This window comes from Ranitomeya variabilis, chromosome 7, assembly GCF_051348905.1.
Source record: "Ranitomeya variabilis isolate aRanVar5 chromosome 7, aRanVar5.hap1, whole genome shotgun sequence".
Classification (NCBI taxonomy): domain Eukaryota; kingdom Metazoa; phylum Chordata; class Amphibia; order Anura; family Dendrobatidae; genus Ranitomeya; species Ranitomeya variabilis.
In genome coordinates, this window is record NC_135238.1 from 234,760,783 (window position 1) to 234,775,089 (window position 14,307).

At 46.6% G+C, this 14,307-nt stretch overlaps 1 protein-coding gene across 8 annotated transcripts in view; it reads left to right on the forward strand.

Moving 5' to 3' along the window:
• The window catches only part of TNS1 (tensin 1), a 374,732-nt gene that overhangs the window by 344,533 nt on the left and 15,892 nt on the right, over positions 1-14,307 (forward strand). For 5 of the 8 annotated variants that reach the window (XM_077273214.1, XM_077273217.1, XM_077273215.1 and 2 more), the window contains 10 exons: positions 3,494-3,589; positions 6,809-6,841; positions 9,225-9,390; positions 9,606-10,510; positions 11,096-11,182; positions 11,266-11,397; positions 11,481-11,573; positions 13,187-13,264; positions 13,542-13,613; positions 13,746-13,914. In XM_077273214.1, coding sequence (XP_077129329.1) covers positions 3,494-3,589; positions 6,809-6,841; positions 9,225-9,390; positions 9,606-10,510; positions 11,096-11,182; positions 11,266-11,397; positions 11,481-11,573; positions 13,187-13,264; positions 13,542-13,613; positions 13,746-13,914 — 1,831 coding nt within the window. The remainder of the gene's footprint in view (positions 1-3,493; positions 3,590-6,808; positions 6,842-9,224; positions 9,391-9,605; positions 10,511-11,095; positions 11,183-11,265; positions 11,398-11,480; positions 11,574-13,186; positions 13,265-13,541; positions 13,614-13,745; positions 13,915-14,307) is intronic. The other 3 variants (XM_077273218.1, XM_077273220.1, XM_077273221.1) reach the window with 2 other exon arrangements.

The following is a 14,307-nucleotide window of genomic DNA, read 5'->3' on the forward strand; positions in this document are numbered from 1 at the left end:
GAGCTGGTGTTCTGTGGTTGGCTTCTCATTCCGCCGAGCCACACGAGATACACCTTTTCTCAGGGTGTTTGGGTTCTGATTTTCTGACTTCATCCTGTCTAACTTAACACAGGTGTTTTCATTTGTTTGCCGATCACCTTTTGGGTGCAGCTTTATATTCTGTCCCCCTGCTGGCATTTCCTGCTGGTAATAGATTCATTTTGGATGTTCTGACATTCTGTTGATGTTTGGAGCCAGTCTGTAAGATTCCAGCTAAGGGTTTTCGCTTTGCTGTTTCTTTGCTATACTTTGCACCTATCTTCCGTGTATCATTAGTTTGTAGGGTGTATATTAACACTACTTGCTTTATTCTTTGATTGGTATTTTGTTATTTACTTTACTCACTATGGGATCTTTCTGTTTCAGCACACTTTCCTCTTGTAGGTAATTTGAACTCTGTTCTGCCCTCCGATTCTTTAGGAGGAAGGTGAAGAAACTCAATGTCTTTTTGGGCAGTTAGGTCCGACTTGCCATCTCCTAGTCATTTGTTAGGGCTATCTCTGCACCCTCAGGCATCACTAGGGACTGCACAGTCAGGATATCTAGTTTGTACAGGAACCGGCAGGGTTACTTGCAGTTTTTACTGTAGAACCTATTTTCTTGAGTGAATTGCTACACAGACATATCAGATACATTGTAGAAAGGATACATTGAGGGGGTACACAGTAGAGCGGGTACAGCATAGGGTGCGTGAATCATACAGATGAATTCTTGAGTGGATACATTGTAGAAGGGAAACATTGATGTGAGCCTGTGGTATGTGGAGTTCTGTGAGTTCCTGGGTCCTGCCCGGAGTTCCCTTTTTAATCTGTCCCTCGTTTCTCCGGCTCCTCAGCATCTTTTTTCTCTATCCAGATATCTCGTAACCATTTAATTTCCTCCTGATCACTGATTCCAGCCTTTATTGCTCATCGGAGGCCAAGAATATGTTCTTGATTGCAGTTTGTTAGCTCAGCAGCATTTTGTATCATCATCAGTAACAATGTATCCACATGATGCGGAACCTCCCTCTAGTTTAGCACTTTCCTCACTTCAGTCTGAGAATGAGGTTAAACTAATTGTGAACTAATTTACATGTAGATAAGGATTAGATGAAGCAGAGTCAGAAATGTTGAGTGTGTCCGCAGACTTCCATCCTTTTTGCAGTGAATTAGTTGCCTTTTCTTAGCTTCCCGCTGCACATATCACCCTTAGGCTTCTTTTACACTTGCCGTGTTTTTGTGGCCCCAATACATTTCTATGGGGCCGCAAAAACGGGCTGCAAAAATTAATCGGAGCGCCGCATGCCATATGGCCATGAGGGCCGTATTTATGGCTGTGAAAAAATATCGAACCCGCTCAATATTTTTCACAGCTTACTGACATGTCCCCTATTGAAAATCAATGGGTCCGCAAAAACAGCGGAATCTTGTTTTGCGGTGCACCGTAAATACCGTTTTGCGGAACGCTGTTTTTTTTGTTTCGAAACCAGAAAAACGGCAATCCGCAAGATTTTTGTGGCCCGTTTTTGCAGGAGACTGTGAAAATTGCGGCAATACGGCCTGCAAAAACGGGCCGCAAAAAACATGGCAAGTGTAAAAGAAGTCATAATGAAACTCCTCCATATTTCTGTCCCCGCTCCTCTGAGAATCTGCAGCCGTGTCTCCCTCTTCCCTCTCCATTACTTTTGGTGACCTAGGTGGGTTTTGACACATTACATGGAGCCTTTAGTAAGGAAACGTGGAACTCGACAGATCTAAAAGATAGAAAAGACACAACATTCCGATCATAAAATATGGTTCAAAATAATCACAATAATTACTGTTTTGTTGAGAAACCACAAACCTGTAGCGACTAGTCTGCTGGAAATGGATACGCAATGCATATTGTACATCTAAATCCTGTATTCTATTGTTCACTGTTATCAGCCATTATGGACTGATATTACAGTTCTTCGATAGTCCAGAAAATCCCTGCTCCCATATAGGATGATGGCGGCTGCTTCTCTTACGCTCTAGTAACAGGTTAATGCAGAATATCAAGCAGCTCACATTAATGGGATAATGCAGCCATTTTTTATGGTTCCCAGCCTGGTAAGTGGTCGTCTCCAGTTCCATAGATCAGAGGGAAGCTGATACCATATATTGAAGCCTCCCACGCACAGTCTGACCAGCAGAGGGCCACACTGAGCAGCAGTAAAGTTTTTGTAGTTTGGAGAAGTTGACGTAGTCTATCGATAATATAATGAAAGCCGCTCTTCATGTGTCAGAGACCCCATAAATCAGAGCAGGAAATATAGATGAGAGCTCTGTACATGAAGAGATGTAACACTCCGAGGGTGGGAAGGGGGCGAGTTCTCCTGAGTGGGGACTGGAAACATTCCTCGGGCTGAATAACAGTGTCATTGTGTCAGGAAACAGCAGAATGTTTGGAATTAGCTGCTTCTTCCATGTAACATCCATCTTCAGAATAACTCTCCGTTGTGTTCTCCACAATTGGCCTATTAAGGGCAAAGCGGGTGCGGCGAAGCGTATACAAGTGCTCTCCAAATATCCGTCAGTGTGTAATACCACATGTAGATGTAGCAGAGCTGAGTGCCCAAGATGTACCAGAACTGAGCGAACAAGGTGCAGCAGAGCTGAGCGAGCAAGGTGCAGCATAGCTGAGCGAGCAAGGTGCAGCATAGCTGCGCGAGCAAGGTGCAGCATAGCTGAGCGAGCAAGGTGCAGCATAGCTGAGCGAGCAAGGTGCAGTAGAGCTGAGCGAGCAAGGTGCAGCATAGCTGAGCGATCAAGGTGCAGCATAGCTGAGCGATCAAGGTGCAGCATAGCTGAGTGAGCAAGGTGCAGCATAGCTAAGCGAGCAAGGTGCAGTAGAGCTGAGCGAGCAAGGTGCAGCATAGCTGAGCGATCAAGGTGCAGCATAGCTGAGCGATCAAGGTGCAGCATAGCTGAGCGATCAAGGTGCAGCATAGCTGAGCGAGCAAGGTGCAGCATAGCTGAGCGAGCAAGGTGCAGCATAGCTGAGCGAGCAAGGTGCAGCATAGCTGAGCGAGCAAGGTGCAGCATAGCTGAGCGAGCAAGGTGCAGCAGAGCTGAGCGAGCAAGGTGCAGTAGAGCTGAGCACGTAAGGTGCAGCAGAGCTGAGATAGATACACGTGGTGCTACGGGCTGATCTCCAGGACAAATATATTGTACAATTATTATTATTATACATTTTTATAGCGCCATTTATTCCATGGCGCTTTACATGTGAAAGGGGCAAATATAGACAAGCACAATAAACATGAGCAATACAAGGCACACACAAGTACAGGAGGAGAGAGGACTCTGCCCGCGAGGGCTCACAGTCTTCATGTTATTCTCACAGTTTGGATTTTAGTCAGACAAAATAGCATTAAAGGCGAGGAAGCGAATAAGTGACACATTCCCTTCATTTACAAAAGTTCTGACCTTATTCTGTATTTTCCCCCTAGTGGCTCGTTCTCCACCGGGTTTGGCCAGGACTCCTCTGTCAGCCCTAGGGTTAAAGCCTCACAACCCAGCGGACATCTTGCTGCAGCAATCAGGAGGTGAGTTGTGGTAAAAGCCGAGTGCACACAGAGGAAACCGGTGAAATAAAGTCACTGCTGTCAATCCTCTGTAAACCGTCTGGCATTATAGTGTAAACACTGAACTGTGCCCTCCCTGCTTACCCAGCGCCAAATTCACGAGAAATTGCCTCCATCCAGAGTCTTTACATGGAGGTTTAATTCAGATTAAAGATACATGACATCACTGATCTCAAGAGCTGCACACACTATTCTGCTGGTCACTGTGTACATACATTACAGATCCTGTATTATACCCCAGAGCTGCACTCACTATTCTGCTGGTGCAGTCACTGTGTACATACATTACATTACTGATCCTGAGTTACAGTCTGTATTATACTTCAGAGCTGCACTCACTATTCTGCTGGTGCAGTCACTGTGTACATACATTACATTACTGATCCTGAGTTACATCCTGTATTATACTTCAGAGCTGCGCTCACTATTCTGCTGGTGCTGTCACTGTGTACATACATTACATTACTGATCCTGAGTTACAGTCTGTATTATACTCCAGAGCTGCGCTCACTATTCTGCTGGTGCAGTCACTGTGTACATACATTACATTACTGATCCTGAGTTACATCCTGTATTATACTCCAGAGCTGCACTCACTATTCTGCTGGTGCAGTCACTGTGTACATACATTACATTACTGATCCTGAGTTACATCCTGTATTATACCCCAGAGCTGCACTCACTATTCTGCTGGTGCAGTCACTGTGTACAAATATTACATTACTGATCCTGAGTTACATCCTGTATTATACCCCAGAGCTGCACTCACTATTCTGCTGGTGCAGTCACTGTGTACATACATTACATTACTGATCCTGAGTTACATCCTGTATTATACTCCAGAGCTGCACTCACTATTCTGCTGGTGCAGTCACTGTGTACATACATTACATTACTGATCCTGAGTTACATCCTGTATTATACTCCAGAGCTGCACTCACTATTCTGCTGGTGCAGTCACTGTGTACATACATTACATTACTGATCCTGAGTTACATCCTGTATTATACTCCAGAGCTGCACTCACTATTCTGCTGGTGCAGTCACTGTGTACATAAATTACATTACTGATCCTGAGTTACCTCCTGTATTTTACTCCAGAGCTGCACTCACTATTCTGCTGCTGCAGTCACTGTGTACATACATTACATTACTGATCCTGAGTTACATTCTGTATTATACTCCAGAGCTGCACTCACTATTCTGCTGGTGCAGTCACTATGTACATACATTACATTACTGATCCTGGGTACATCCTGTATTATACCCCAGAGCTGCACTCACTATTCTGCTGGTGCAGTCATTGTGTACATACATTACATTACTGATCCTGAGTTACATCCTGTATTATACCCCAGAGCTGCACTCACTATTCTGCTGGTGCAGTCACTGTGTACAGACATTACTGATCCGAGTTACATCCTGTATTATACTCCAGAGCTGCACTCACTATTCTGCTGGTGCAGTCACTGTGTACATACATAACATTACTGATCCTGAGTTACATCATGTATTATACTCCAGAGCTGCACTCACTATTCTGCTGGTGCAGTCACTGTGTACATACATAACATTACTGATCCTGAGTTACCTCCTGTATTATACTCCAGAGCTGCACTCACTATTCTGCTGGTGCAGTCACTGTGTACATACATAACATTACTGATCCTGAGTTACATCCTGTATTATACTCCAGAGCTGCACTCACTATTCTGCTGGTGCAGTCACTGTGTACATACATTACATTACTGATCCTGAGTTACATCCTGTATTATACTCCAGAGCTGCACTCACTATTCTGCTGCTGCAGTCACTGTGTACATACATTACATTACTGATCCTGAGTTACATCCTGTATTATACCCCAGAGCTGCACTCACTATTCTGCTGGTGCAGTCACTGTGTACATACATTACATTACTGATCCTGAGTTACATCCTGTATTATACCCCAGAGCTGCACTCACTATTCTGCTGGTGCAGTCACTGTGTACATACATTACATTACTGATCCTGAGTTACATCCTGTATTATACCCCAGAGCTGCACTCACTATTCTGCTGGTGCAGTCACTGTGCACATACATTACATTACTGATCCTGAGTTACATTCTGTATTATACCCCAGAGCTGCACTCGCTGTTCTGCAGGTTTCAGAGCTCTTCTCTCATTCCCTGCTTGTTCTGGTGATTTGTACACTTATCTGACCCCTGTATTGTAGGATCTCCTATAGTAGTGGAGCCCGTCAGCAATGATGGTGCCCAGAGGAGACTCTACACTGGTACCCACTATGGAGACTGCACAATGTTCTCCTCTGGATTCTCCACCTTCTCAGTTTTCTGACTTCTCTACAATCTGCAGGATAAGGGCCAGTAATTAAGCCCCAGCTGTAGCTACTCTGGACTTTGGTGACCCGGAGCAGCAGTCCTGTGTAAGACCATTGTCCAACATGATGGACTCTGGCTTCGGGCCAAGGAAAGTCTGATCCGTGTTCTGGAATCAGAGTCCGGCTATTTAATGCTTTTACTGTAGTGCATACGGCCATCTGTATGTGGAGAGACCCTGGACAGTCTCACAGGGGCTGCGTGTTGTCAGCCCCCGCCTCTCCCCAGGGGATATATCCAGGGCGCGTTTCAGTCCTGTATGTTTTACTGATTTATATGAGAATCTAGACTGTGATCTGCGCTGGAATGAAAGACCCTGAAACCTCTGCACCCCCGATGGCCGTGCTCTGTAACCCGTGAGGCTTCAGCTGGTGCAGAACTACAGCTCCCACTATGCCCTGGTGGCCACATGCTGGGGGTTGTAGTTTTGTAGAAGCACAGGTTGGAGACTTTTGGCCTTTGAGTTACCTCCTGGTGCTACAACCAGAGCTGCACTTTTTACTTTCCCAGGACCCCGCTACCCACGAGACATTATTTTTCTTGGGTAATGGACCCCTTTTCATATAGACTGCATATGGAAATAAGGTGAATTCATCTGCGCTATGAAGGGTTAGTTCTTTTTGCAGAAAACCAAATCAACCCCCGTCCTGATCTGTGCAGTAAATGTGACCATAAGAGCGAGTCTCCGGCCAGGTGACCCTGTACCTATGGGTGCGGGAGGTCAGCGGCGCTTTTCTTATCTTTTGCCTTTTTTCCTTCTCTTCTACATTACATTTATGTAACACATCATCTGTCCAGAGATGGAAACGTTCCTTGATGGGTACGAGGAAGGTAAGTGCCCCCGGGTCCGAGGCGTCATTAACCCCCGAGAGGCTGCCATGGTCCATCTATAACTGGCTACATTGCTTGCTGGTTCATTCCCGCGTGTTTCATTGTTTCCTTTTTCATGTTTGTGCTTGTTATTTACAAAATGTATCATCTCCGAGAGGAGGTTAGAAGGCAGCGAATCTAGTCTGAGGGCGAGCGTCCTAATAAAAATGGAATTATCTCCCTCGTAAAGAGTCCACACTAAACAACAGAAAAACCGCCTCATACATCCATCTAGTGCCAAAATAATACCGCAAGGGGGTTATTTGATTGTTCCTAGGTAATGGGGCCCCTGAGTGCCACCTCTTATATCAGCTCTGCTGCTTTCATTGCATTGGAAGTCAATGAGTCTTTCCTGATCCGATACGTTGTAACAAACCTTCAGCTGCGTAGCAAATAATATCTTTCCTTGAAGTCAATTATAATAATCATTTCTATGTAACATTTCATTCTGCATCCCCCCATGCTCCCTTGTGTGAGCCGCGGCCGGGTACTGGTGGTCCGCAGCTTTCAAAGTCTCCATAGTTTGCTCATTGTCCCCAGATAAGTAGTCTTCAATGGACGGAATAATTCCGAAAACATCCTAATTGGATAAGAGGAAACTATTGAGAAAGTCTTGGTGCCCCCTACCAACCCCTCCGGATAATCTGCAAGCAACCGACCCTGAACCCTACAAGATGTCAGATTTGAACCTGAACCTTTTTATTATTTAAATCCAAATTGGACGATTGACCCCGGTGCCTTCCAGACGGCAGCAGACGGGGGGACGAGCCATTGTGTAATGGGGGCAGCACTTCTGTAGTTGCTGAATCCTATCTGAATGTAGAATCAGATGATGGGGGAGGGGAGATGTGGGGGCCTTGAAGATATTGGGAGGAGATGCGCCCCTCTCCCACGATCCTCTACACCCCCGACAACAGAACAGGACTTGGGGTCATCACCTTTTTATTCTGCATTTCAAGTCCAGATTATTAAACTATTGACCCTCTAATAACAAGACCCCAATTATGAGTCTTGCACAGTTAATGACAATCTCAGCTCTGCTACATCCAGACTGTTGAGTGTCCTCTTAGAATGCAGATTCGGAGACTTCTGGCTTTTAAAGGGCCATACTCTGTAGTGACGCCAGCGCTGCCAGGTGGGGGCGCCATCCCTGAATGGGATAAAATTAGGCCACAGTGAAAGCCGCCCGCTGGAGCGTGAACGGGACCAACACAGGGATAAAAGCAGAATTAACTATTCATGAAGTAATCGCAGGGCTTCCCTCATGTCCTTTGTCCGTGTGAGAAAATCCTGCACAAGAGACGTTGAAATCAATTAACCTATTGTTAATTCCTTGGGAAATGTCATAGGAGCCGCCGACAGTCCGGGCGCTGCCATCCAGGGCTCCGTATACTGCCAATTACTAATCAGAGTGTCAGCACGTAGGGTCCCAGCGAGCCGTGGGTTATCCCACCGGGGGTGTGAGGGGATACGAGGGTACTTTATTAGGGAATTGCATTGTAAGCGATTGTCTGTGATATCGCTCCGTGTGCCAGGACAGAGCTGGCGTAAGAATAAGGCTGTGTGCACACGTTGCGTTTTTGCTGCGTTATTTCAGTGCAGCCATAACTCCAATCTAAGGCATCACCTCTGACAAAGAGGAGCCCACCACCGCTCTGCACGGGAAGACCCCTAAGCTGTCTGGAGATATCCCCCCGCTTTATTAACCTGCCGCCTGTTTCTTGTCTTGTTCATGGCACAGTCCGGTCCTGATAAAAACTTCTGCAACTTTGTAACATGCTTTTGATGTCCATGTATTTACCGTCCTCAGGAGCTCTGCTTGCTGTCAGTGTGTGGAAATAATCTGTGTTACACTCATTAACTTCTGCTCCTCATCTAGTTCTTTTCACAGCTGCGGCTTTGCAGCAGTGTATCAGGGCTAGCAACCTTTGATAAATGCTAGGGAGTGCATACAGGGCGCACTGTGGCTGCAACATGGAAGTCTATATCCACCTGAAACCATATTCATTGGTGCGGCCATGCTCTGTGAGCTTTACACAGCAGCGACACAAAGCTCCTACAGGCTGATTCATGATACAGTGTGACAAACTCCATCTGTGAGAGCAGAACTACAGTTCTGGAAGGATTTTCGGCTTCTGCATGTAAAGTGTTCCTGTCCATTGACAGCAAGCAGAGATCCTGAAAGTATTGATAATCAATCAGGTACTTGACTATGAGGAGGCTTCACAACGATGGTTCCTCTCTGCTGCTCGCTGGGGTTTCGTTCATTGACTGCTTGCAGAGTTTGGATATTCTCTTTTCTTGGGGTCATTCCCATGACTGACGTGTTGTTCTGTCTCTGTAGAGCCCAGGAGTTACGTGGAATCGGTGGCGCGGACGGCTGCTCCCCCGTCACCCAGTGCACCGCAGGCCTACCCGGCGGACACCCTGACGAGGAATGGAGGGTACCCCGGTCACTTCACCTCCCCGAGCCCGATCTCTACGAGCAGCCCTATACACAGCACTGACGGGTAAGGGGACATTGCCACGGATGTGTCGTGTTCTGCAGACCCCATAACTCCCATGGTGGTGATGGGCAGAGGCTGGTACCAGAGCGGCCACCCCTTGCTCCATTCTCAGCCACCTCACTTATTGGAGGACTCCATATTAACGAGTCATAAATATTGTGCATCATTGACACATGAGGGCAGTAGTGCTCCACTCACCTTCTTCTCGTCCTCCATAGGGTGTCTGTGAGAAGCTGCCCGTCAGCAGAAGGCAGCGTCCATGTTCCCAGTCCGGCTCAGCCATCTGTAGACTCCAGTTTCAGATCCACCAGTTTGTCTCAGCCGTCACCACAAAGCAGTTACCAGAACACTTCGCCCACTCCCCCTGCCATGACGCCCCTCGCTGGGACCCCCCTCAGCTCATACGAGGGCTACTCCTACAGCCCAAATAATGCCTTCGTGCAGACAGATGGATATTCTGGAATGCCAATGGGCGCACTGGCCGGGCATGTGGTTCACGGCAGCCCACAGCCTCTTCACCGAACAGTGGGCACAAACACAGTGGGCACAAACACTCCGCCCAGTCCGGGCTTCGTACGGAGGGTGGTGACCCCAACGCTCTCCAATGCACCTGGAAGTCCAGGCTTGAGCAGACATCCTCTTGTGGCACATGGCGGCATGGCGGCAGCCCCAGGCAGTCCTGGCTTGGCTCGACACCAGGCTGTGATGACTGGCAGTGCCCCCGTGACACCTGGAAGCCCCAGTATGGAGCGGCATGCCATGTACGGGTTCTCCACCCCCGAAGAACGACGGCCAACGCTGTCCCGACAGAGCAGTGCCGGGTACCAGGCTCCCGCCACCCCCAGCTTCCCGGTGTCCCCTGCCTACTACCAAAGCATTGGCAGCCCATCGTCATCTTCCCCAGACTCCACCCTGTACCGGCAGGCAAGCCCTGTGCCACAGCCATCGCTGCCCGAGAAACGCAGGATGTCATCAGGAGACAGGTCCAACAGCTTGCCGAATTACTCCACCCTGAACGGGAAGACTTCATCACCCATATCGAGTGGCATGTCCAGCCCCAGCGGGGGCAGCACCATGGCATTTACCCACACGTTACCGGACTTCTCCAAGTTCTCGATGCCAGGTAATCCTCTGAACTCTGCTGCGGCGCTCCTCATAGGTTGTCCTATTTCTTAGAGCAGTTCGTTACTGGCCTCCATTAGAGGGCACTGTGTACACAGCTTCCAATGTGTCCTACTGATCTTGAAAATTAATCCAGCACATCGCCCTCTAGTGGCAGCAGCGAGCAGCTGAGATCTCTGCAGAGAGAGCGATGCTCTGCACTAAAAACGGACTCCTGGAGCTTAATCAAGTAATTTAAGAAAATGCTAAAAATATGAGGGAATTGTCCAGAATTAGAAAAACATGGTCACCTCCATCCAAAAATATTACCACCCCCCAGAACAGGTTGTGCCTGGGGCTGCAGCTCCGCTCCAGACAAGTGAACAGTTCAGAGCAGCAATACTGCACACAACCTGTAGGCGGCGGCGGTGCAGTGTTTTGCAGAAGGCAGCCATGTTTCCTAATTGTGAACCCTTTAAGTCTTAGAAATTATTTAATTTAGTCTTTTTATCCACTAGGTAAAAAAAAAGATTGGATAAGAAAATGGCAGCGCCATCTGGAGGAGACTCCTTCAAGATAAAAATGTTTTTTTCATTTTTTATTTCAGATGGGAGTCCAGAAACGCGAGCGCATGTCAAATTTGTCCAAGATACGTCCAAGTATTGGTACAAGCCTGAGATCTCCAGAGATCAAGGTGCGTGTCATCTAGAGTGGATCCTGATCGGAGCTCGCACAAGATCCCGTCTCCTAATCTGGGCTGAATTATTTTTCTTACAGCAATCACTTTACTAAAGGAGCGAGAACCCGGCGCCTTCATCATTCGGGACAGCCACTCGTTCAGAGGGGCCTACGGACTTGCCATGAAAGTTGCGACCCCTCCCCCCACCCCGGCTCAGCCAAGCAAGAAAGGTGAATACTTGTCCCCCAGTGTTATAACATCTCCTGTCATACATCTCCGCACATTGTACTAAGTGACTGTTCTGCTGCCCCAGGAGACGCCACGAACGAGCTGGTGCGACACTTCCTGATAGAGACCAGTCCCAGAGGGGTGAAATTAAAGGGCTGTCCTAATGAGCCGTATTTTGGTAAGATCTGATATGTAAAACAAAAGTGCAAATTCTTAGTATTATCAGTGATTACATGTAGAAATATCCTGAAAATAAAGTTCAATCAATTGCATTTCTTAACTTGAACTGATTCTGCATTACATCCTGTATTATACTCCAGAGCTGCACTCACTATTCTGCTGGTGCAGTCACTGTGTATATACATTACATTACTGATGAGTTACATCCTATATTATACCCCAGAGCTGCACTCACTATTCTGCTGGTGCAGTCACTGTGTACATACATTACTGATCCTGAGTTACATTCTGTATTATACCCCAGAGCTGCACTCACTATTCTGCTGGTGCAGTCACTATGTACATACATTACATTACTGATCCTGAATTACCTCCTGTATTATACTCCAGAGCTGCACTCACTATTCTGCTGGTGCAGTCACTGTGTACATACATTACATTACTGATCCTGAGTTACATCCTGTATTATACTCCAGAGCTGCACTCACTATTCTGCTGGTGCAGTCACTGTGTACATACATTACATTACTGATCCTAAGCTACATCCTGTATTATACTCCAGAGCTGCACTCACTATTCTGCTGGTGCAGTCACTGTGTACATACATTACATTACTGATCCAGAGTTACATCCTGTATTATACTCCAGAGCTGCACTCACTATTCTGCTGGTGCAGTCACTGTGTACATACATTACATTACTGATCCTGAGTTACATCCTGTATTATACTCCAGAGCTGCACTCACTATTCTGCTGGTGCAGTCACTGTGTACATACATTACATTACTGATCCAGAGTTACAATTGTCACGGATCCCTTTCCTCTGTGGTGTCACTAATTCGTCACGTACCTGCTCTCAGCACGTGACTTGGGTTGTGCCTGCAAGGATTAATCTATCTCCCCTCTCAGTCCAGCATTCAACCTCTGTCCTATGCTGTAATGAGAGCATAAATCACACACCGACCCAGGCCACACACCTGCTCATACACGCTGCCACCATTCATCGAACACACAGGCGATAAGTTCCGGAAATTAATACTAATAATGTCTACCACTCATAAGGCTCACACACCTTAGGCTATGGATTCGTTAGAACATTCAAGGTTCAACTTGTTAAAGTTTTATACTTTAATACAAAAAGGCTCAGTGCTTACAGTAAGAAAAAGGTATAAAAATATGATACTAAAAAGACATACAACTTATGCAAAACAGTACAAAATAACAGGAGAAAAACTTACAGAAATCATCTAACTTGGTAGTCTGCTTCTGCTCCGAGGGGGGGTGAATATGGAGTTGGTGGAACACATCAGCTTCGGCTGCCCTCACATGTGAACACGATTTTAGGTATACAGGTCTAATTTATAGTTTGGGTCTGGAGGTCAGATTTCTCGAAGAGCCCCTCAGGTTAATATCATAATTGCTTGTTTTTTGATTGGACCACGTCTGCGCTCCCACTATTCTGCAGGCTGTAGTGGTGAGATCTCCCTGTATTCTCTGCTTGATCATTGTCTGCATTGATTTTCTCTGGTGATTTACTCTCTGGATTTGTTCTCTTCTGATCATGTCCTGTGTTGTGTCTCTCCTCCCGGTGACTTTGCCCTCTCTTTGCAGGCTGCCTGTCCGCACTGGTGTATCAGCACTCTATCACCCCCCTGGCGCTGCCTTGTAAGCTGGTCATACCAACCCGAGGTAAAATCATAAGCAGACCCTGAATATCCCAGCGTCCAGGACACAATTGTAGAGCTTCGTGTGATGTCCTCATATAGTCTGTTACATTGTAGTGAATGGGATCCTTAAACCTCCTGCGTTGCTGAGATCCTTGCATGCATGTGGTATATAGATTCGGCATGTCATGGTGGGTTCCTGAGAGCTTTCACCCCATTGATGCCTATAGAAGCCACCAGTGTATGGATCCTTTCTCCATAAAGTCGTCATTGACTTGATCTTTCTTTCGCCCTCTTCTTAGATCCTTCTGATGAGACCAGAGAAACTGCTACACCCACCAACAACACCAGCGACCTGCTGAAACAAGGAGCAGGTGAGGACCACGAGTCGGGGGGCCGGGGTGAAGATTGTAATATTTCTAATGATCGCTGGGAGACAACCGTGGACTTGGATCCCGAGCTGCGTCCTCACCCTGAGCCATTACTGACGCTTCTCTCCTCCTCAGCCTGCAACGTGCTGTTTGTTAACTCGATCGACATGGAATCACTCACAGGACCGCAGGCCATTGCCAAGACCATTGCCGAGACGCTGTCCGCAGACCCCCAACCCAATGCAACTATTGTTCACTTTAAGGTCTCAGCCCAAGGGATCACCTTGACCGACAATCAGAGAAAGTAAGAAAAACGCATTTATATGATTAATAGAACACAAAACATATTTTTGTACTTAAATCCATTTATTTGGGGCCAAAAATTAATTTAGCAAATGGGTTTGATTAAATATTTTCCACTGTTTGCCTTCTATATAGGATAAAAACATTCATCGAAAAATATGTATTTATCAGATAGTTTACATTTTAAAATTATAACTGTAATTATTACTATTAATTATTACTATTAAAAATATGCAAAATGACTAACAAGATTAATAGACAGAAATGAAACGGGACTCTAATACCTTACCCTAACAACACACTGTCTTCTCCTACCTTGCCACGTAGGTTGGCACTCTAAACCTGCTCATGTGACGCCCCAACTCATCGACGGCTCACCCTTCTCACCCGATAG